The following is a 23,267-nucleotide window of genomic DNA, read 5'->3' as shown; positions in this document are numbered from 1 at the left end:
CTTGCATAATTCATAACTCAGCACAATTTTTTGGAAAAAAACTTTTACTTACTTTCAACACAACATCACCATCAACCTTCCTTCATCTCATTTGCTCTCCTAGACTGTAAGAAGGGACCATTTATTCCTTGCACAATCTGTGTGAAGTGTTGTGAACGTTCAAAGACAGCCATGCGAATGCTGAGCATTGTGCCAATTTTACAGATCGGGAAAAGCGAGGCAGAGAAGTTGATTGCCCAAGGTCGCCTGACAGCTTCTGTTGTGAACTGAGCTACGCTTTGAATCTAGGCAACGCAGATCCATGACCACTAGGCCTTATTGTGTGGGGAATGGGAACGAAACAGTCCTGCATGGACTGTTGTTTCCTTCAGCTAATGGTTGTGGGGGGAGGACATGGGGCAGGGGTCATTTTGGCACTGAAGTCAGACTGAATTGGCCCTAGCTGAGACAGGATTGAGGGTGTTGCTCTAGGGAACTGGTTGCCCCATATGGGAAAGAAAATAAATGTTAGGGTGGGGCAGGGTTGCTTTTCTGGCAACTCCAGTTCCCCAACCGGCTGAGCCTCATGCCTGCCCCGTGATTACACTTGATCTCCCCATCCACCCACAGAGTTAAATCTCAAGCTCTTCCTTCCCCCCAGCCAACCCAGCGCTGCTCCCCCGAACCAATGCTTTTGCTCGGGAGGTGGCGACAAGAACGTCACACTTGCTATAGTAACATCTCCGGTTTCCCATTATCTCCATTCATAATAAGTTAGCCGGTGTGTCATCTCGTTGACTGTTTCCCGGACTCCTGGCTCCCAACCTCTCCTTCCTGTCCCCTCCCCACAAGGGCAGTGCAGATCTTCTGTGCTAGAGATCATAGTCGTCCCATGTTCGTATGCATATATATCTCCTCCCATATAGCTGAGTGCTTGAAACTCTGGAGGGTCCAGATTCACAGTTCCAGCCCTCGGGTTTTAGCTTAGCCTGCTCTTCCCAGAGCCAGACACCACACCACTTCTGGAATTCATGGAGCCTTGGGACATGGGAAGCTGCTGTATATATACTAGGTCAGACTATTTCTCTATCAAGTATTGAGTATTGTCTTCTCAGAATGACAGGTGCTGTCCAGGTTCTCAGGTGTCGTCCATCACCTACCTAAGGAGATGTTGGGGACTGAACCTGGGTTCTTCAACATGCACAGTGTGTCCTTTAGCTGTGATGTCAGCTGTGCAACTTTTTGGGATGAAATACTCTGGTTTCCCTATCCCCCTGCCTTTGAGTCAGACACACATTTCCTTACTTTTCACCTGTAGAACTCCAGAGTTCAGGGGTATTATTTGGAGGGTTTTGTTGTTGATGGTGGTGATGCTAATTTGGCGGATCTTATGATTTACGTAGAAACTGGTTGTGTACTTTTTGATGTTTTGCTAATTGTTTAGGACTAATGATAGATATATAATCTTAATTGCCAAATGGAACCTTAAACCTAAGCTGCAGACACCACAATGGAATGTCTATGTAGCGTTCCCCCACCCCAGTGGGATTTACTTATTTATAAATTATTATTATTATTATTATTATTATTATTATTATTATTAATTTATTCCATTTCCGTACTGGTTTATAGTTTAATGAAACAAATCTCAAAGTGGTTTACAGCACATTAAAACATTAAATAAGACAATCTAAAATAAAACTAGTTCAAACTCCTAGGAAAATATTTCAGATCCTTCTCTAAAAGACATTATACTCCATGTGGTTGAAATGGGAACACAAAATGTTCCCAGCACCTGGCAGATTCCGAATACTGTTTATGACTACCTTTGTTATGTTTGTAGTTCTGTAAATTGTGTGTGTGTGTTGTAAGACTCCTTACATGGTTTTGACTTTGGAAAGGCAGCATACAAATAAAATGATTTTTTTAAAAAAGGACTTTCCTCCTTTGTTTCTCTTTCTCTCTCCAGCTAAACATCCCTGGGGCTAAACGTCCCTGAGAGCCTCCAGTCTTTCCCTGAGGAGCCCCCCCGGGAGCAGCCCTCCCCACCCCATTTGGCATGATGATGTGCGAGGTGATGCCGACCATCAATGAGGACAACCGCCGCGGCTCGGCCTACGGGGCCGACGACGCCAACTTTGAGCAGCTCATGGTCAACATGCTGAATGAGCGCGAGCGGCTGCTGGAGACCCTGCGCGACACGCAAGAAAGCCTGGCCACCTCCCAGCTGCGACTGCGCGAACTGGGCCACGAGAAGGAGTCCCTGCAGCGCCAGCTCAACATTGCCCTCCCGCAGGTCAGGAATGGGGTTGGGGGGTGTTTGTGTGTGTGAAGGACAGTGGGGGAAGATGACTGGGCTTGCTGGGAGATCTGGGAAGAGGAGTCACTGGCTGGAAGTTCAAAGCCACGCTCACACCATCCATTTAAAGCGCTACGATACCACTTCGAACAGTCATGGCTTCCCCCAAGGAATTATGGGAGCTGTAGTCCGCTAAGAGTGCTGAGCAGTGTTAGAAACTCAAATATATAATCTAATATCCAAATGGCACATTAAACCTAAACTGTGGTCACTACAATGGAATGTCTAGGAACTGTTTTCCTCCTCCATTGTATGTATGTATGTATGTATGTATGTATGTATGTATGTAATTTCCATACCGCTTTATATTTTAAATAACAAATCTCAAAGCGGTTTACAACACATTAAAACGACAAAAAAAAAAAAAAATCCAGGAGAAAACTACTGTACCTTTCCGTCAATAATAATAATAATAATAATAAATAATAATAATAATAAAATTTATTTATACCCCGGGCTCAGGGTGGCTAACACCAGTAAAATTGCAATAGAATAATGGGGGGGGACCCAATTTAAAATACAGGTTAAAATGCAATTTAAAATGCAGACTCACTTTAAAAGTAGCCCATAGATCAAAACCATAAGGGGAGGGAAACATAAGGGTCAGACTGAGTCCAAACCAAAGGCCAGGCGGAACAGCTCTGTCTTGCAGGCCCTGCGGAAAGATGTCAAGTTCCACAGGGCCCTAGTCTCCTGTGAAAGAGTGTTCCACCAAGTCGGGGCCAGTACTGAAAAGGCCCTGGCCCTAGTTGAGACCAATCTAACCACCTTGCGACTTGGGACCTCCAAAATGTTGTCATTTGTGGACCTTAAGGTCTTCGGCGGGGCATACCAAGAGAGGCGGTCCCGTAGGTACGTGGGTCCTAGGCCACATAGGGCATTAAAGGTCAAAACCAGCACGTTAAACCTGACCCTGTACTCCACCGGGAGACACCCCCTATTTTGGGGAGGGGGGATGGCAAAAAGTTGTTGAGCTTATTTTTGGGGATGCCGAAAATCGCTCACCCACACGAATCACAAAATCCGCCTCCCGTCTGTCCCCTCGCCAGCGGAAGCTGTCAATCGCTCACAGCACCCAGTCAGACATCCGCCCCATGCACTACCCATGTATAAGGCGACCCCCACTTTTTAGCATGATTTTTAATGAAAATAACCTAGTCTTATACACGGTAAAGGACGGTAATTAAAGCAACAAAGAAAGTATTTCAGATCCTTCTCTGAGCGACATTTTGCTTTCCCCAGTCGCCAGCCTGACATCCAGAGATCTTCACATGGTTGAAATGGGACCCACGCCAATCGTAAAATGGGCCTGGCTAATTTCGAACACTGGTGCTGAAAAGTTGTTAGGAGCCCCCAGTTCCCCTTCCAGAGCTAAAGTTCTCAGAGTTGCCTGTGAAGAGAAACTGATTGTTACTCTGGGAATTGTAGTTCGGGGTGTGTGTGTGGGAATTTGGGTCTCCTAACAGCTCTCAGCGGGACGCAGGTGGCGCTGTGGGTTAAAGCCTCAGCGCCTAGGGCTTGCCGATCGAAAGGTCGGCGGTTCGAATCCCTGCGGCGGGGTGCGCTCCCGCTGCTCGGTCCCAGCGCCTGCCAACCTAGCAGTTTGAAAGCACCTCCGGGTGCAAGTAGATAAATAGGGACCGCTTACCAGCGGGAAGGTAAACGGCGTTTCCGTGTGCGGCTCTGGCTCGCCAGAGCAGCGATGTCACGCTGGCCACGTGACCCGGAAGTGTCTCCGGACAGCGCTGGCCCCTGGCCTCTTAAGTGAGATGGGCGCACAACCCCAGAGTCTGTCAAGACTGGCCCGTACGGGCAGGGGTACCTTTACCTTTACCTTTTAACAGCTCTCAGCACCCTTCACAAACTACAGCTCCCATAATTCCTCGGGGGAAGCCATGACTGTTCAAAGTGGCATTGTCGTGATTTAAAGGGACAGTGCGAATGTGGCTTGTGAAGGTCTGGCATGCAGATGGGTTGTGCTGAGGGCATGGCTTCCAAAGGAGAATGCCTGGTGTTCTGGTGTAACTTTACCAAGAGGAGGCCGTGTCCACTGAATAAAGGTGAAGGGACCATTAGGTCCAGTCGTAGCCGACTCTGGGGCTGCGGCGTTCATCTCGCTTTACTGGCGAAGGGAGCCGGCGTACAGCTTCTGGGTCATGTGGCCAGCATGACTAAGCTGCTTTTGGCGAACCAGAGCAGCGCACAGAAACGCTGTTTACCTTCCCGCCGGAGCGGTACCTACTTATCTACTTGCACTTTGACATGCTTTCGAACTGCTAAGTTGGCAGGAGCAGGGACCGAGCAATGGGAGCTCACCCCGTCGCAAAGATTCGAACCGCCGACCTTCTGATCGGCAAGTCCTAGGCTCTGTGGTTTAACCCACAGCGCCGATAGTGTGCACCAATGTTTCATTTGCAAGTGGGGTGGTTAGAAGGGTTCTTAGTTCTTCCGTGGTGACCTCAGAAGCTCCTGTTTTTGTTCTTTTTGGTTCTGTGTAATTTGGTTTGCTTTATAACTGGACAAACCACAAGTGTACAAAATAGGAGGTGACACTATATCAGAAGCAGAGGACCAGCAGACCCTCCCAAGTGTCCCTATTTCCCAAGGACAGTCCCAGATTTACAGAAGTTGTCCGGGTTTCTGATTTGATCCCGGAATGTCCCGCTTTTCCTTAGGACGAGAATCGGAGGGTGAAGCTCGTGGATTTCATTAAGTGTCCTCCCTTAGTTGAGCACTGGTGCAGATTCCTCGGTCCATAGCAATCGCAAGCAGCTGACCCCACGTGGGCAAGCCAGAAAGCAGGCCAAGCCAGGAAATCAGCAGCCACTTATAGGTGTGACCGCATATATGCATGGTGCCAGGAAAATAGGTAAATAAATAGAATCACACCAGGAAATGATAGGAGAGAACTGGAGAGTCCTCTTGACTTGTGAGGAGACGCTCCCTGGAGGCAAAAGAGGGTGTCATTGATTGTGGAGGAAGCCCTGAAGAGACCTGTTTAGGCTTCTCAGCCTCCCCGCCTAACAGCTGATGTGCGGGGTAGCGCAGCAGCAACAGCAGTTGCATTCCTGCGTGGCCTCCACCCAGCCTCAGAGCTTCAACTCTAGATATTATGGTCTGGACTGGAGAGAGTGTGGGGAGAGAGCAGTAGGAAATTGGCATTTGGAGGCTTTTTAGAGGATGTTCCCCACTTTATGTGATTTTGCTTATATGTGTGGGGGCCTGGAACGTTACCCTCACCTATGTGGGGGGACGCCTGTAGAGTGATACCTCGGGTTACATATGCTTCAGGTTATATATGCTTCAGGTTACAGACTCCGCTAACCCAGAAATAGTACCTCGGGTTAAGAACTTTGCTTCAGGACAACAGAAATCATGCTCTGAAGGTGCGGCAGCAGCAGGAGGCTCCATTAGCTAAAGTGGTGCTTCAGGTTAAGAACAGTTTCAGGTTAAGAACGGACCTCCGGAACAAATTAAGTACTTAACCCGAGGTACCACTGTACTCTGCATCCCAGAAAGGGATGGTATAGTTTTAAGTGTGGGGAACCTTTGACCTTCCAGATCTTGCTGAGCTACAACTTTCATCATCCCTGGCCATTGGCCGTGCTTTTTGGGTCTGATCTGGAGGGCTATAGGTTCCCCACACCAGGCATAGTTGTGGTATTGGAAAGGGGATGTCCTGGACGTGAGAGAGTTTGGGACATTTTTCATGGTTCGGACAGATTGAGTCCTGCCTCAGGTATATAGATTCATTCTGAGGAGCAACGAAGGATCCAGCCTTGTTCATTCTGTGTCATTACCGTGATGCTAAAGTGCAGATGGGGCTATATTAATTTATTAAAGGAACTTTTATCCCACTCTTCAGCAAAAAAAAAAAAAAAAAAAAAAGGCTCCGAGAGAGGCTTACAGATCACCAAGAAGAAAAATACAGTCTCTGCCCTCAGGCTTACAATCTTAAAAGACATGACATACACAAGAAACTGTAGGAGGGTTACAGCAGCTGCAGGTTTTTTCCTTTTGCTATATTCCCTTCTACCACCACACCCCTTCAGTGTTCCTGCTCGCAGATGTTAAACCACCAACTCATTACTCATAGGTAGCAAGTCTGACTTTTTAATGCCATTTCGATGCTGGCACCTTCTGGAAGCTACAGGTGTAGGAGATGGGGTTGGGTAGAGTCCTGGATAACTTTTTAGTTGCTGCAGTTCCATCTTAGAAGTAGCTTCTTATTATTTCAGGGTGCCAGGGGAAACTGATGGAAAGGAACACAGAAAAGTCATGTTCACAGTGAATCACTGTGAGCTTATATAGATCAGACATGGGGAGTCTTTGGGCTGGGCTCCAGATTTGGACCACCAGGTATTCACATTTGGTCCATGAGGCGCTTTCCCCCCAAATCATGGCCATCGACCTCACACCTGATTCCTTATGTGATGTCCAGTGTGGCGCAGGTAGGGACACAACTGGATTGACCGCTTGCTGAGTCGAGGCCTGCAGAAACCAAGTTGATTTACCCAACTGTACAGAGGTCAATATAGGGACACGGGTGGCACCATGGGTTAAACCACAGAGCCTAGGACTTGCCAATCAGAAGGTTGGCGGTTCGAATCCCCGTGACGGGGTGAGCTCCCGTTGCTCAGTCCCTGCTCCTGCCAACCTAGCAGTTCAAAAGCATGTCAAAGTGCAAGTAGATAAATAGGTACCGCTCTGGCGGGAAGGTAAATGGTGTTTCCGTGTGCTGCTCTGGTTTGCCAGAAGCAACTTACTCATGCTGGCCACATGAGCTGTACGCCGGCTCCCTCGGCCAATAAAGTGAGATGAGCGCCACAACCCCAGAGTCAGTCACGACTGGACCTAATGGTCAGGGGTCCCTTTACCTTTACCTTACAGAGGTCAATACTGTTCAGTATGGCTGCACAAACTAGTTCTGCATGGGGAATGTGCTGACATGGTCTTCTCAGAAAGCAGGACTGAGCTCACTGGCCATCAGCTGGTGGTTAGAGAATTCAGTTCTGCTTGGCCACTCCTGCAACCCTCGTGGGCCAGCTTTGACAGGTGGGTGGGATAACTCCCTGTCAATCGCCTGGTTTCATTATGAGTTCAGGTAAATGACTGGTTGGTTATCTTGCCCACTGTCAAATTTGGCTCATGGGGTAGGGGTGGGGAGATAAATATCTGACCCCCTGAGCCAGAAAGATTTCCCCATCCTTGATACAGATGATGTGTTCTGATAAGTGTAGAAGTGCTCTTGACTTCCTCTTATTGTGTGGAATGTATATTATTTTTATAGATTTTGTGTAGTAAGTACCTGCCAAAATCTGAAACCTCCACCCATTTGTGCAGCCAGTACATCTATGGCAGAGATGTAATTCTGTCAGCTGCAGGCACGTATTGGATAGTAACAATGATGTCACTACTAATACAGTGGTACCTTGGTTCTCAAACTTAATCCGTTCCTGAAGTCTTTTAAAACCAAAGCGTTCCAAAACCAAGGCATGCTTTCCCATAGAAAGTAAGGCAAACCAGGTTAATCTGTTCCAGACTTTTAAAAACAACCCCTAAAACAGCAATTTAACTTGAATTTTACCAACAACAGCATTGATCCATAAAATGAAAGCAATAATCAATGTAAAAGGTAAAGGTAAAGGTACCCCAGCCCGTACGGGCCAGTCTTGACAGACTCTGGGGTTGTGCGCCCATCTCACTTAAGAGGCCAGGGGCCAGCGCTGTCCGGAGACACTTCCGGGTCACGTGGCCAGCGTGACATCGCTGCTCTGGCCAGAGCCAGAGCTGCACACGGAAACGCCGTTTACCTTCCCGCTGGTAAGCGGTCCCTATTTATCTACTTGCACCCGGAGGTGCTTTCGAACTGCTAGGTTGGCAGGCGCTGGGACCGAGCAGCTGGAGCGCACCCCGCCGCAGGGATTCGAACCGCCGACCTTTCGATCGGCAAGCCCTAGGCGCTGAGGCTTTAACCCACAGCGCCACCTGCGTCCCTCAATGTACTGTACTATAAAATAAATCAATGTACTGTACTATAAAATAAATAAGTCAGTATTATAGATGATAAAAATCAAAATTATTATTTTTTCCTTACTTGTTTGGATGGGGGGCTTTTATCCATTTCCGCAGTCACAAAATCAATCAATCAATCAGTAGCTGAACTGGCTTCCACACAGTCACAAAAACAAAAGAATCAAAAAAGCCTCAAAAAACAAATAAATGAAAAGCAAAAACAAAAGTGCCGAACTTAATCGTTCCTGAAGTCTGTTTAACTTCTGAAACGTTTGAAAACCAAGGCACAGCTTCTGATTGGTGCAGGCGCCCCGGAAACAATAGCCGACAGCCACATTGGAAGTTCAGCTTCCGAAAAACATTCGAAAACCGGAACACTCACTTCCGGGTTTTCGGCGTTTGGGAACCAAGGCGTTTGAGTACCAAGGTGTTTGAGAACCAAGGTACCACTGTATAATGATACATATTTTTTGCCCATGCATTTTTGGAACCTTTTTTAAAAAAGGTAGCTAGCATTCTAAACTTTAATCAGTAGATTAGCCAACAAAAGCCATGGTTGACTAATCCAAAAGGATAATTGGGGTAGGATTGGGGTTAGGGTCATAGCTAAGAAATAAGGGTATACTTATTTGAGAACCGTTCTTGGTTCTGGTACAAGTGTAATAGGGAATGAAGAGGAAGATACTGAAAGAGCAGTAGCTTTTGCTTATGTATCAATTAGTAATCTCACTCTTCCTTCAATATATTATAAAAACACTTGTATTCAGGCTTTGTTAATATAACTATTGACTCTCATCTAAATATTTAAAGTGCAATCTGATGCATTTCTGCTCAGAAGTAAGTCCCATTGAATTCAATGGAATTTTCTCCCAGGTGAGTTGTATAGGATTGCAGCCAGGTTAATCGATTAAGAAAATGTTGCTCCTATTCTTTCTTTAATGATGATGATGATGATGATGATGATGATGATGATGAAGAATAAGTGAGGGGCTTTTTTATGCAGGTCAAAAGAATGAGGGGTGGTATGATGGGAGGTTATAAAATCACCAGTACATTACAAAAGTGAATACATTTGCAATTTTCTTCTTCACTTCGAAACTAAATCGGGAAGCAGAGATGACCAGCAGTAAAATAGCAATAGAAACATAATAAGTTAGCATGGGCTAATCATCTGCCTGAACTTTTCGAATGTCCCCAAAACCTTAATTTAAGGATTACATAGGGAATGGAAGACCTGATTAACTCCAAGGGCCCTGAAAATCCACATAGCTGTGATGGAATCCAATGACTATATTAGAATTCAGAAAATGTCAAGTTGCCTCTTACCCACCCACCCACCTCCCCTGTCTGGCTTCAAAGTAAGTCCTAAATCTCAGAGAAGCAAAGAACAGCCTGAAAATGTATTTATTGGCAGTTCTAGCCAAAAAGGGTGGGGAGAAGCATGAGGGGGGAAATCTGGATAGCTGGGGTGATACGACTTAAACACAAGTTTGTGGGCTTTTAAAACCAGTTCAGTATTTATCAAGGTATATAATTTAAAACATACAAAGGAAAGTATAAAGCACTTAACTTTATTTTCTGGATGGGCGTGTTCAGATAGCTGTTTCAGCATATGTAGATAATATGAGGCATTTCATGTTAATTATCTTCATATGTTGCCCTCATTCCATGTGCAGAATTTGGGGTTGTTTTTTTCCACAGCACAGATAAAATAGTTGAATAAAAAGGTAAAGGGACCCCTGACCATTAGGTCCAGTCGTGGCCGACTCTGGGGTTGCGGCGCTCATCTCGCTTTATTGGCTGAGGGAGCTGGCGTACAGCTTCCAGGTCATGGTGCCAGCATGACTAAGCCGCTTCTGGCGAACCAGAGCAGCGCAGAGAAACGCCGTTTACCTTCCCGCCAGAGCGGTACCTATTTATCTACTTGCACTTTGACGTGCTTTCAAACTGCTAGGTTGGCAGGAGCAGGGACTGAGCAACAGGAGCTCACCCCGTCACGGGGATTCAAACTGCCAACCTTCTGATCGGCAAGTCCTAGGCTCTGTGGTTTAACCCACAGCGCCACCTGCTCAAATAGTTGAATACTGTACTATAAAATTACCTCTGGACTATTGTGTTTTCGAGGAACAGTTACAGCAATCCTGCAGTCTCTGAAACGTTAGGCCAGGGGTGGGGGCCTGCAGCTCTGTAGGTGTTGTTGAACTACAACTCCCATGATACTTGAATATTGACCATGCTGGTTTCTGTTGATGGGTATTAGAGTCCAACGACACCTGAAGGCCACAGGTTCTCCATCCCTCCTTTTAAGTGCTTCATAAAGGATGCTAACCTTGCAAATATACAAAGTAGCCAGAAAACAGCAGAAGAAAATGTTATCTATAATGGATAGTTATATGAACTGAATCAAAATCAGTATAGTGTGGTTATTTTTTTTTACAAAGGACTCTCATTGGACTCAGAAAAACAGGAGCATTGTTTCTCAGATGAAGTAAGAATATCAGGGAGACAGCTGAAGTGTGATAATGGATGACTTCCAGCTACCCTCAGATTGACTGGATGAATGTAAATTCACGTAGTGACAAAAGACTATTTCTAGATACAACGAGTTATTGTATTTTGGAACAGTTAGTCATGAAGCAGACAAGAGAAGGGGCAACGGTTGAGTCTTCTTGGTGGTGTCAGGTCTAGCACCAGTTGCAAGTGTCGTTGAATTGCTTGGAGATGGTGACCACAATGCTATCAAATTAAATGCAGGAAATTGCCCAGAGTGTCCAACAGTCACTTAATTTTGAAAGGAGAAGTTTTATCAAGAGAGGGAATTGGTTAAAGGGAACTGGAACTGCAATTAGGAGGCTCATATCCTTCCAGGAAGCTTGGAGGCAATTTAAAACCGCTGTAATAGAGCCTCAGAATTCATACATGGATTAGAAGAGGTACAAGCAAGCCCGGGAGGATGCCAGTGTGGTTAAACAGTGGAGTCAGGGAGGCTAGAAAAGATTAGCACAATCAAGCTCCTGTAAAACTAGCTTTGGGTGTTTGCAGTAGAAATCTCCTATGCACAAAGCAGGGTGGCCTAGTGGTTAGAGTGTCGGGGATCTGGGAGACCAGGGTTCTAATCTCCACTCAGCTATAAAGCTCACTGGGTGCTTGGTCCAGCCACTGCCTCTCAGTCCTAACCTATTTCACAGATTTTGTTTGTGGAGATTAAGTGAGGATGGAGAGAGCTTTAATTTGTACATGCACCGTAAGATTTTCAGTAGTGCAAGCAAGCAGCTGACTAGGTAGTGTGAAGATTCACTGTCCTGGGGGATTTAAAGGAAAACGTTGGAGGTGTTGGAAAGGTGTATTGTGGGATTAGCGGTAGTGATGCCTTGTGTTAGACCAGTGGATTGGACTGGGTAACTAATTTTATGAAGATGGCCCAATAGGAGATGATAATCCAACTTTGATGACAACATTTCTGCCTCGGTTTGGGACAGCACTTTGTCTCTGTCCTCATTTATTAGTTTATTTAGGGGTTCTCACCTGCCCTCTGTCAACTGGGAAATGATTAAATATCGCCTTCCCTTGTTGATATAATATTTCTTTTCCAGTGCTGAAATTAAGTGAATACTTAGAATTGGCTAAACTTACAGACTCAATAAGAAATCATTCAAAGGAGAGAATAAGGAAAGAATGGGATGTTTTTATAAAATAAATGAAAAATGGAGGTTCCCAGAATATCACTTGGCTCAGCATAGATTAAAATCGCACTGGCAACCAGAATGTTTCTCCACAGACTTACCTATTGAATACAGATACCGTATTTTTCGCCCTATAGGATGCACCGTCCCATAAGGCACACCTAGTTTTTTTGGGGGGAAATAAAGGGGGGAAATTTTATTTCCCCCCCCCCCCAGGTGCGGGGCTGGGGCGGGGGAAGCTCGGGCTTCCCCCGACCCCAGCCCCCAGAACAGGCAACTCTCCGCAAGCCGTGGGAGCCCAGCGCTGGGCTCCCGCACCTTGTGGAGAGCTGCGTGAATCCTGGAGAGCGAGAGGGGTCGGTGCACACCGACCCCTCTCGCTCTCCAGGCTTCAGCGAAAGCCTGCATTCGCCCCATAGGACGCACACACATTTCCCCTTCATTTTTGGAGGGGGAAAAGTGCGTCCTATGGTGCAAAAAATACAGTATTTAGGAAAAGGAATAATCAAGTATATTCATGGGAAGCAGGAAGTCATGTTAGGAATCAAGGAGTCAAGCCAGAAGTTGAAAAAGATGGCTTGTACTCCCTATGAAGAAGTGTATTTGAAAATGCTTGTTTTTGAGGCTTTTTTCATTTCTTTTTTCATTTCTTTTTTCCCCCCATTGCTGATATGCTTTTTCTTTTTTTCCTTTTCTTTTTTATTTAATTTTCTGTTATTTGATGTGTGTGTATGTGTATACACACACACACGTATACACACACACACACACACACACATATATATATATATATATCGCCTTCCCTTGCCCTCCAACATTTCTTTGATGAAAATAGTGACATCCTATTCCATACTCTCCAACATTTCTCAGACGAAAATGGGGATATCCTATTCCATACCCTACAGCATTTCTCCAATGAAAATAGGGACATCATAAGGAAAAGTGGGACACTCCAGGATCAAATCAGAAACCGGGATGGCTTCTGAGAATCTGGGCCCATCTCTGGAAAATAGGGACACTTGGAGGGTCTGTCTTCCCCACCACCTCACCACTGCCCTAATCTGACTTGTCCTCTTGTCTTTTTCCTTCTCCTCCACTGGCTGTTAAGTTTTCCAAAAACACGGGAAGGCCCAAGCTTGAATCTCCTGTATCACATCTGTTTTGGCCTAGAGATTTAAAACAAAACAACCACATTTGAAGTGTGTGGTGTGTTACTGGGATTGAAAGGGGATCCTGAAAATATTAATAAATACCACTGCTTTCAGGTAAAGTTGCCAAGTAGAGCTTTGGTATGAAACGCAGTACTGTAGTAAGCTTGGTCCATATGGCTGGCTCCATCTAGCGGTTGAACAGTATGGATGTCCCAAATGGAAATTCCACTGGGGGCCAGTGTTCTCAGAATGCTTTAAAGAAAGCAAGCGGGGGAAGCCACACTCCAGATTAATGCATCAAATTGAGGCCAGAGAACCTTAAATGCTCCTCCATTGCCTCTCCACCTCACAACCACTTGTTCTCCTCCCCACCAGGAATTTGCAGCGCTTACTAAGGAGTTGAACTTATGCCGGGAACAGCTGTCAGAGCGAGAGGAGGAGATCTTGGAGCTGAAGGCAGAACGGAACAACACACGGGTGAGCAGGGGAAGGCTCTCAACTTTGCTTTGGAATCCAGAACTTGCCTGACAGTGTCGCATTTTGTGTGTTCATGTTACAGAGTCTCTCCCAGAAACCCCCAGCCTGGTTGTACCTAGACATTTTGATATACAACCCCTATTTGCCTCACCCAAAAACATCCAGAGGGTACCAGTTTGGGGAAGACTGGTCTATGTGAGATTTTTAAGAGGTGGATGTGGGAGGATGGTGGGATCTTGATGTTTTGGCAACAGTTAAACATCCTTTATGGACAGATGGCTGTAGGGGGAGAAATGAGGTATCTCCTGCTCAATTGTTTGCTGCAGCAGGAAACAGAAGACTTGGGCCCAAAGCTCAGATGGAACAGGAATTAGGGTACTGTGGATTTACCAATCTCACTTACCTGGCCTGTTTTCAAGGCCAGCCAGGTAACTTGAATTGAGTGGAGCCTAGTACTTCCACCACCATCCCTCACTGGTAAGTTTTTCTTCTGCAGCAAAGCTGTGGAAAGCTTACTAGGGAAGAACTCATTCTAAGGAAGCTGCTAATGAAACCATAAAGGTACCTTACAGTAGATCCACCACTGTGCATAGGCTTGGTTCACAGATAACACTAAGGCATGAGTTAAGCATGAGTTGTCCCATGATGATCAAACAAAAAATGACTTGTTTATCTGAAGCTTGTTTTGATTTCCAGCTGCTCTTGCCTTGTGCCTTTGCAGTCTGATGAGTTCACGTGCAGTGTAGGGCTGCCTACAATGTTGGGGTCTTCCTAAACACAGTTTAAATGAATTACCTAAAAGACCTACTACTTCCTTCCCAACGAAGAGCTTTTATGCTCGCAAAACTAAATGCTTTCCCCTCCGCAGTGACCACAGCTAGATACTTGCAGATTCCTTATCAAGCCTGCCTGTGTGCTTGCAATCAGGGAATACCAGATTCACTGGACCATATTCTTTTGGACTGCCCTTTGCACAGCAGACTCCGCAAACAGATTCTGAGCAAGATGCTGGACCTGTTACCCATGGCTCTGACAGAAAGCAAAATGAGGTTCCTTCTAGCTGACAGGGACAAGGACATTACTGCCTCAGTGGCTTCCTTTTTATTCTCCTTCTTACCCAAAAGGGTTCTTAATGAATCATCCCTCTAGGGTGAAGCAGAACATGCCTTGTGACCCTCGACAGCCTCACTCCTGTCCCTTTTAAATTTATCCCAGTGATTTGAAATGTCTGAACTTATAATGCCAGTAAAGGTATTTGTATTGTATTGTATTGAATCAAGTTTCATAAGCCAACAACAAACCATGGTTTCAGTTAAGCTAGTAGGCAGGGCTCACTCATAATGCTAAGCCATTGTTTAATAAACCACAATTGAATAAACTGTGGCTGAATGTTAGTCAAGCCATATCGTCAGTCAGAACCTGACCATAGCTGAGTACTTGATCTGTCTGATTCATTCAAAGGGACAAGCAAAATAGGTTTTCTTGCACTTACGTTGAAGGGCACTGCATTGAGAAGATTTCCATTGTTCTGGTTCATCACTCTTGAGTTCTGGTTTGCCTATGAGAATTTCTAAAGTTACCTCTGTAATTGGAGCGTGTGAAGTTTGTCGCAACTTCCAGTTGCAACATTCTTCCAGCTGCATATTCTTTTATTTGCTTCTTCTGTGATGCATTTGCATTTAATGAGCTTGGATCATGTGTGCAATCACATTAAGACTGGTTTTCTAAGCACGCTGGAGTGTTTGTTACTGCTTATTGAATGTTCTGACAGAGTCATAATTTGTGTACTAATCATTCTGGGGTTGCTGTTTTTTTGGTCTGTTGCATTAAATTTGTTGTTGTTTAGTCGTTTAGTCGTGTCCGACTCTTCGTGACCCCATGGACCAGAGAACGCCAGGCACTCCTGTCCTCCACTGCCCCCCGCAGCTTGGTCAGACTCATGCTGGTAACCTCGAAAACACTATCCAACCATCTCGTCCTCTGTCGCCCCCTTCTCCTTGTGCCCTCCATCTTTCCCAACATCAGGGTCTTCTCCAGGGAGTCTTCTCTTCTCATGAGGTGGCCAAAGTACTGGAGCCTCAGCTTCACAATCTGTCCTTCCAGTGAGCACTCAGGGCTGATTTCCTTCAGAATGGAGAGGTTTGATCTTCTTGCAGTCCATGGGACTCTCAAGAGTCTCCTCCAGCACCATAATTCAAAAGCATCAATTCTTTGGCGATCAGCCTTCTTTATGGTCCAGCTCTCACTTCCATACATCACTACTGGGAAAACCATAGCTTTAACTATACGGACCTTTGTTGGCAAGGTGATGTCTCTACTTCTCAAGATGCTGTCTAGGCCTGTCATTGCCCTTCTCCCAAGAAGCAGGCGTCTTTTAATTTCGTGGCTGCTGTCACCATCTCCAGTGATCATGGAGCCCAAGAAAGTAAAATCTCTCACTGCCTCCATTTCTTCCCCTTATATTTGCCAGGAGGTGATGGGACCAGTAGCCATGATCTTTGTTTTTTTGATGTTGAGCTTCAGACCATATTTTGCACTCTCCTCTTTCACCCTCAATAAAAGGTTCTTTAATTCCTCCTCACTTTCTGCCATCAAGGTTGTGTCATCTGCATATCTGAGGTTGTTGATATTTCTTCCGGCAATCTTAATTCCGGCTAGGGATTCATCCAGCCCAGCCTTTCGCATGATGAATTTTGCATATAAGTTAAATAAGCAGGGAGACAAAATGCAGCCTTGTCGTACTCCTTTCCCAATTTTGAACCAGTCAGTTGTTCCATATCCAGTTCTAACTGTAGCTTCTTGTCCCACATAGAGATTTCTCAGGAGACAGATGAGGTGATCAGGCACTCCCATTTCTTTAAGAACTTGCCATAGTTTGCCATGGTCGACACAGTCAAAGGCTTTTGCATAGTCAATGAAGCAGAAGTAAATGTCTTTCTGGAACTCTCTAGCTTTCTCCATAATCCAGCGCATGTTTGCAATTTGGTCTCTGGTTCCTCTGCCTCTTCTAAATCCAGCTTGCACTTCTGGGAGTTCTCGGTCCACATACTGCTTGAGCCTTCCTTGTAGAATTTTAAGCATAACCTTGCTAGCGTGAGAAATTAGTGCAATTGTGCGATAGTTGGAGCATTCTTTGGCACTGCCCTTCTTTGGGATTGGGATGTAGACTGATCTTCTCCAATCTTCTGGCCACTGCTGAGTTTTCCAAACTTGCTGGCATATTGAGTGTAGCACCTTAACAGCATCATCTTTTAAAATTTTAAATAGTTCAGCTGGAATACCATCACTTCCACTGGCCTTGTTATTTGCAGTGCTTTCTAAGGCCCATTTGACTTCACTCTCCAGGATGTCTGGCTCAAGGTCAGCAACCACACTACCTGGGGTATATGAGACATCCGTTTCTTTCTGGTATAATTCCTCTGTGTATTCTTGCCACCTCTTCTTGATGTCTTCTGCTTCTGTTAGGTCCTTTCCACTTTTGTCCTTTATTCTGGAAATCTTTGTACGAAATGTTCCTTTCATATCTCTAATTTTCTTGAACAGATCTCTGGTTCTTCCCATTCTATTGCTTTCCTCTATTTCTTTGCATTGCTTGTTTAAGAAGGTCTTCTTGTCTCTCCTTGCTATTCTTTGGAAATCTGCATTCAATTTCCTGTATGTTTCACGATCTCCCTTGCATTTTGCTTGCCTTCTCTCCCCCGCTATTTGTAAGGCCTCATTGGACAGCCACTTTGCTTTCTTGCATTTCCTTTTCATTGGGATGGTTTTCGTTGCTGCCTCCTGTATAATGTTACGAGCCTCCATCCATAGTTCTTCAGGCACTCTGTCCACCAAATCTAAATCCTTAAACCTGTTCCTCACTTCCACTGTGTATTCATAAGGGATTTGACTTAGATTGTATCTTACCGGCCCAGTGGTTTTTCCTACTTTCTTCAGTTTAAGCTTGAATTTTGCTATTAGAAGCTGATGATCTGAGCCACAGTCAGCTCCAGGTCTTGTTTTTGCTGACTGTATAGAGCTTCTCCATCTTTGGCTGCAGAGAATATAATCAATCTGATTTCGATGCTGCCCATCTGGTGATGTCCATGTGTAGAGTCGTCTCTTGTGTTGTTGGAAAAGCGTGTTTGTGATGACCAGCTTGTTCTCTTGACAGAACTCTATTAGCCTTTGCCCTGCTTCGTTTTGATCTCCAAGGCCAAACTTGCCAGTTGTTCCTTTTATCTCTTGACTCCCTACTTTAGCATTCCAATCCCCTATAATGAGAAGAACATCCTTCTTTGGTGTCACTTCTATAAGGTGTTGTAAGTCTTCATAGAATTGGTCAATTTCAGTTTCTTCAGCACCAGTAGTTGGTGCATAAACTTGGATTACTGTGATGTTAAAAGGTCTGCCTTGGATTCGTATCGAGATCATTCTATCATTTTTGAGATTGCATCCCAGTACAGCTTTTGCCACTCTTTTGTTGACTATGAGGGCCACTCCATTTCTTTTACGGGTTTCTTGCCCACAGTAGTAGATATGATGGTCATCCGAACTGAATTCACCCATTCCCGTCCATTTTAGTTCACTGATGCCCAGGATGTCAATATTTATTCTTGCCATCTCATTTTTGACCACCTCCAACTTACCCATGTTCATGGTTCTTACATTCCAGGTTCCTATGCAATATTTTTCTTTACAGCATTGGACTTTCCTTTCGCTTCCAGGCATATCCGCAACTGAGCGTCCTTTCGGCTTTGGCCCAGCCGCTTCATCAGCTCTGGATCTACTTGTACTTGCCCTCCGCTCTTCCCCAGTAGCATGTTGGACACCTTCCGACCTGAGGGGCTCATCTTCCAGCGTCATAACTTTTATATGCCTGTTGTCTTTGTCCATGGAGTTTTCTTGGCAGGGATACTGGAGTGGCTTGCCGGTTCCTCCTCCAGGTGGATCACGTTTGGTCAAAACTCTCCACTATGACCTGTTCATATTGGGTGCCCTGCTCGGCATAGTTCATAGCTTCTCTGAGTTCTTCAAGCCCCTTCGCCACGGCAAGGCAGTGATCCATGAAGGGGTGCATTAAATTAGAGGCCTGTTATTTTTATGTTCCTTATGGGGTGTTCTTTTCTTTTCCCCCAAGGTCTGTCCCCCCCCCCATTAGGGTAGGAACGCTCTTTCATTCCCCCTTCTGTTATTATTTGCGCTGATAGAACCTCCCACCACATGTGATAGCAAAACTGCTTTCCCCTCGCCCCCATCTCTGCTTATTGAGAACTCACTCCCTGCACCCCTGTTTGGCACAAAAGTGACCATTTGGCAGAGGAGGCCATTTTAGAAAAGCAGAGAAGGATCTGTGTTACAATCTGTGTCTGTTGAAATTTGGGCCCCTAGCTATGTACCTGCAGCCTCGCTCTATCTCCATCAATCCTCAAGCAACGCTATATCTGTCTGTCTCTTCTCCCTAGTTGCTGCTAGAACACCTGGAATGCCTTGTATCGCGACACGAACGCTCCCTCCGCATGACGGTGGTGAAGCGGCAGGCCCAGTCGCCGGCCGGTGTCTCCAGCGAGGTGGAAGTGCTGAAGGCCCTCAAGTCTCTCTTTGAGCATCACAAGGCCCTGGATGAGAAGGTGAAGAGAGGGCAGACAGAGCAACTCTTGACAAGGCAGTGGAGCTGGGCTGGTGGGGGTGTTCTAGGAATTTGTCCCAGGTACCAAGCCTGGGTACCTGCAGTGTTAGAAACTCATATAAGCCAGGGGCCAACAATGGCTCCTTAAACCAAGGTTAGGGACATGGGTGGCACTGTGGGTTAAACCACAGAGCCTAGGACTTGCTGATCAGAAGGTCGGCGGTTCGAATCCCCGTGACAGAGTGAGCTCCCGTTGCTCGGTCCCTGCTCCTGCCAACCTAGCAGTTCGGAAGCACGTCAAAGTGCAAGTAGATAAATAGGTACCGCTCCAGCAGGAAGGTAAACGGCGTTTCTGTGCACTGCTCTGGTTTGCCAGAAGCAGCTTAGTCATGCTGGCCACATGACCCGGAAGCTGTACGCCGGCTCCCTCAGCCAATAAAGCGAGATGAGCGCCGCAACCCTAGAGTCGGCCACGACTGGACCTAATGTTCAGGAGTCCCTTTACCTTAAACCAAGGTTGTAGTCCCCAAAACATAAGGTCAAGTTGCCATTTTGGAGCAAAACGGCTCTAAAGTCTTGCTTTTCAAACGATGGACTGATTGTGATTGATTCTCAGTTAAACATCCGGCTAGTTCAGACGACAACCTTGGGCTAGGTTTGAGAACTTAAAGAAGAAAAGCTTTGAGAACTTAAAGAAGAAAAGTCACTTGATTCAAGGATAAGTCACATATATATTGGCCTATTCCAACTTCTCTTCGTTAATGGCGACTGCCCCTGCTCAGGCTGCACAGAAAAACCAATTTGGTCCCAGAAATTCCTTCCCATCGTGCAGATAAAATATAACGGATAGAATTCTACGGGATGGGGTGTTAGTGTGTGAAAACCAGTCCAGATCCAATGATCCCCTGCTGGTGGAGATGCCAGCCGCTACCCCAGGGCCCAGGCATCTTTACTTGGTTGCAGGTGGTTGAAAGCCAGGTGCAAAATGTGCCTGGTGCCTGGCTCATTTTGAATGCTGGGTACCTGCGGCCTGCAGATGCTTTTGGACTTCAACTCCCATCAGCCCCAGCCAGCTTGGCCCAATAGTCAGGAATGATGGGAGTTGTATTCAACCAGCACTGGCAAGGTTTCCCCATCCCTTCTTTAGGGGTAGTGTCACTTGTGCCATATTTAAATCATAACTGCAGCTATTCTGCCGCCAGCCACTACTATTTCTGCTGGCTTGAACTAAGTGCAGGAGCCAGAATGAGACCATCGGGGAAGCAGTACATGGTTAGGGGGAAATCTGGTCTGTTGCCAAAGGTGTGGAAATACCATGGTTAGCAGAGCTGCATACTGGGGGAGGCAGGGACTGTGGGGATAAAGGAAGCTGGCTGTTTCTCTCCTGCCTGACTAACGCCTCTTCGACTCTCTCTCTGGTGCATGGCAGGTTCGAGAACGGCTGCGAGTGGCGTTAGAGCGGGTTGCAGTATTGGAGGAGGAGCTGGAGATGTCCAATCAGGAGGTAGGGAGGAGATTCTGCTCCCGCCTGCAGCGGGAGGTTGGTTGAAATGTATGCTGTGACCCTCAGGCACTACTATAAGCCAGACTCAGCTGGCGATTCCCAGAGGTTTGTGAGCTGAGATTCCCCACAAGGGGACCGTGGGTTTGTGGGTGCTGGTGTGTGTTACTGACATGGCAGCCCCCAGAGATGAGCAGGGAAAGGGCATAACTGGATGCAGCTTGCAAGTCGATGTGGGGGATTGGTCTTGGAACAAAATTCCACACCACATTCATGAAGGAGATAGCTGAGTCTCTCTTGGGAGAGAATCCTGCTGTTCAGGCACCACCACCGACCAGACCCTGCCTCTCATACTTGATGGTCCTTTACTGACTTGCACACAGACTCTCTCTACAAATGCTGATGGAGGTCCAAAGTAGATGCAGGCATTCCCCGCCCCCAATCCACCCCATTTACGTGAATTCTACTTGAGTGCAATTGCATATATGCACGGCACCAGGAAATAATTAAATTCAAACCTGGAAAGGATGGGAGAGAGCTGGAGAGTCCTTGTGGCTCGTGAGGAGACCCCTCCCCCCCGGAGCCCGAAAAGGATGTCAGTAAGGGCAGAGGAAGCCCCGAAGAGACTGGAGGTGCAGCAGGGTTTTGTTTATGCTGCTCAGCCTCCTCGCCTAACAGCTGATGTGTGGGGTAGCACCACAGTAGCAACTGTTTTCCCCTGTATCCGTCCGGCTTTCTGCTGGCCCCAGAGCTTCAATTCTAGTTGTGATTTTTGGATACAGTATTTTTGGTATGGATAGAAGAGAGAGTGGCAGGGAGGATGCTCCCCACTTTACGCAATTTCACTTAAGCGCACAGGGGCCTGGAACGTAACCCCCATGTAAGTGGGGAGTCGTCTGTACCTAGGGACCATCTTCCTACGCAGGTAGCACTGTGGTCTGGGGCCCCTTGGGCTTGCTGATCAGAAGGTCGGCAGTTTGAATCCCTGCGACGGGGTGAGCGCCCATTGCTCTGTCCCAGCCCCTGCCAACCTAGCAGCTCAAAAGAATGCCAGTGTAAGTAGATAAATAGGTACCGCTGCGGCAGGAAGGTAAACGACATTTCCGTGCGCTTCTGTCATGGTGTGCTGGTGTGCCAGAAGCAGTTTAGTCATACTGGCCACATGTCCCAGAAAGCTGTCTGTGGACAAAGGATGGCTCCCCCGGCATGAAAACAAGATGAGCACCGCAACCCCATAGTCACCTTTGACTGGACTTAACCATCCAGGGGTCCTTTACCTTTACCTTTTGCTGCCCCATTGACAGTAGCAGAGTAGCGGTGGTGGTTCTTTGCGGGACGAATGTAGCCATCTGCGGAAGACACCTGTTTACTCCTCTCATCCTCTATGCATTTGTACCTTGAAAGCTGAACACCTTGGGAGTAGAACATTTTGGCTCCCGAATGCCGCAAACCCGGAAGTGAGTGTTCCAGTTTGCAAAAGTTATTTGGAACCTGAGCATCCACTGTGGGTTCCAATTGGCTGCAGGAGCTTCCTGCAGCCAATCAGAAGCCGTGCCTTGGTTTCCGAACATTTTGGAAGTTGAACGGACTTCCAGAACAGATTCCATTTGACTTCTGAGGTACGACTGTACCTGAGAACAAGGTTGAAACTTTTGCATCACTAACCTCAGCCCTTGCCCTGCCCTGAGCCAATTCAATTGCCTCCCCTCCTCCCAGAAGCCACTGCTCAGCTGAGAGGTAGTCACTTTACCTGGGGGGGCGGGGAGAAGTCTTATCAAGTCCTGAGTAGCAACCCCTAAGAGTGACAGAGGATGGACATCGTGTCTTTTGTGTGGGAATTAGACTTTCGTTCCCATTGACAGAGTCAATAGCCCTTGGTCGTTTGACTCTTTAGTTCTTTTTTCTCCCCTATAAAAACTAAGCAGAACACTCTCATTTAAAGTTTAAAGAACATGTAACTTTTGCTTCGTGTACTTGCAGTTGTCAGAATTTAATATATAATGCAGGCAGATGTTTTCTTTAAGTTGCTAATGCATCTTACATAAATTAAACTAACTAACATTTACAGATTGACTGATACTCTGACTTTGAGGCAGACAGCAGCAGCACAACACAACATACCTGCTGCTCTAACTGTTAAGACTCACAAGACTGTTAATAACTGAACCAACTAAAATAATGGCCACAGAGTGTATGACATCACAGGGTTCTACAGCCAATTATTATTATTATTATTATTATTATTATTATTATTATTATTATTATTACCCCACCTAACTAGCTGGGTTCCCCCAGCCACTCTGGGCAGCTTCCAACACATATATAAATGTAATAAAACGTTTCAAGTAATAACCCTTTACATATGCATTTTGCATGCTAACATCCCACATTTTGGTGCAGCGCAACGGCTGATATTTAACATGGTCAATAGGTTCCCCAGACTGGAATGATTCCCTGGTACGGCTGAAGAGACTATTGTTGCCCGACGCTGATT

General features: G+C 46.2%; 1 protein-coding gene and 2 long non-coding RNA genes across 12 annotated transcripts in view; 1 reads left to right on the top strand and 2 right to left on the bottom strand.

The window, feature by feature from the left end:
• The first annotated feature begins 1,948 nt into the window (after nt 1-1,948).
• Nucleotides 1,949-23,267, top strand: part of PPFIA3 (PTPRF interacting protein alpha 3) — a 55,729-nt gene continuing 34,410 nt past the window's right edge. For all 10 annotated transcript variants that reach the window (XM_079949282.1, XM_079949289.1, XM_079949290.1 and 7 more), the window contains exons 1-4: nt 1,949-2,275; nt 13,563-13,664; nt 19,109-19,273; nt 20,702-20,776. In XM_079949282.1, coding sequence (XP_079805408.1) covers nt 2,039-2,275; nt 13,563-13,664; nt 19,109-19,273; nt 20,702-20,776 — 579 coding nt within the window. In that variant the 5' untranslated portion in view covers nt 1,949-2,038. The remainder of the gene's footprint in view (nt 2,276-13,562; nt 13,665-19,108; nt 19,274-20,701; nt 20,777-23,267) is intronic.
• Nucleotides 2,845-3,595, bottom strand: LOC307201203. Its single transcript, XR_013832644.1, has 3 exons — nt 3,517-3,595; nt 3,357-3,462; nt 2,845-3,275 (listed from the first exon to the last, which is right to left on the bottom strand). It is a non-coding gene; the product is annotated as an uncharacterized lncRNA (long non-coding RNA).
• On the bottom strand, nt 5,732-13,554 carry LOC307201178. The gene is made up of 3 exons (XR_013832616.1): nt 13,290-13,554; nt 6,757-6,829; nt 5,732-6,590 (listed from the first exon to the last, which is right to left on the bottom strand). It is a non-coding gene; the product is annotated as an uncharacterized lncRNA (long non-coding RNA).

The sequence above is a fragment of the Podarcis cretensis genome (assembly GCF_951804945.1).
Source record: "Podarcis cretensis genome assembly, chromosome: 13".
Lineage (NCBI taxonomy): Eukaryota > Metazoa > Chordata > Lepidosauria > Squamata > Lacertidae > Podarcis > Podarcis cretensis.
Note: the sequence above shows the minus strand (reverse complement) of the source record. Positions and strands in the feature narration are given on the sequence as shown.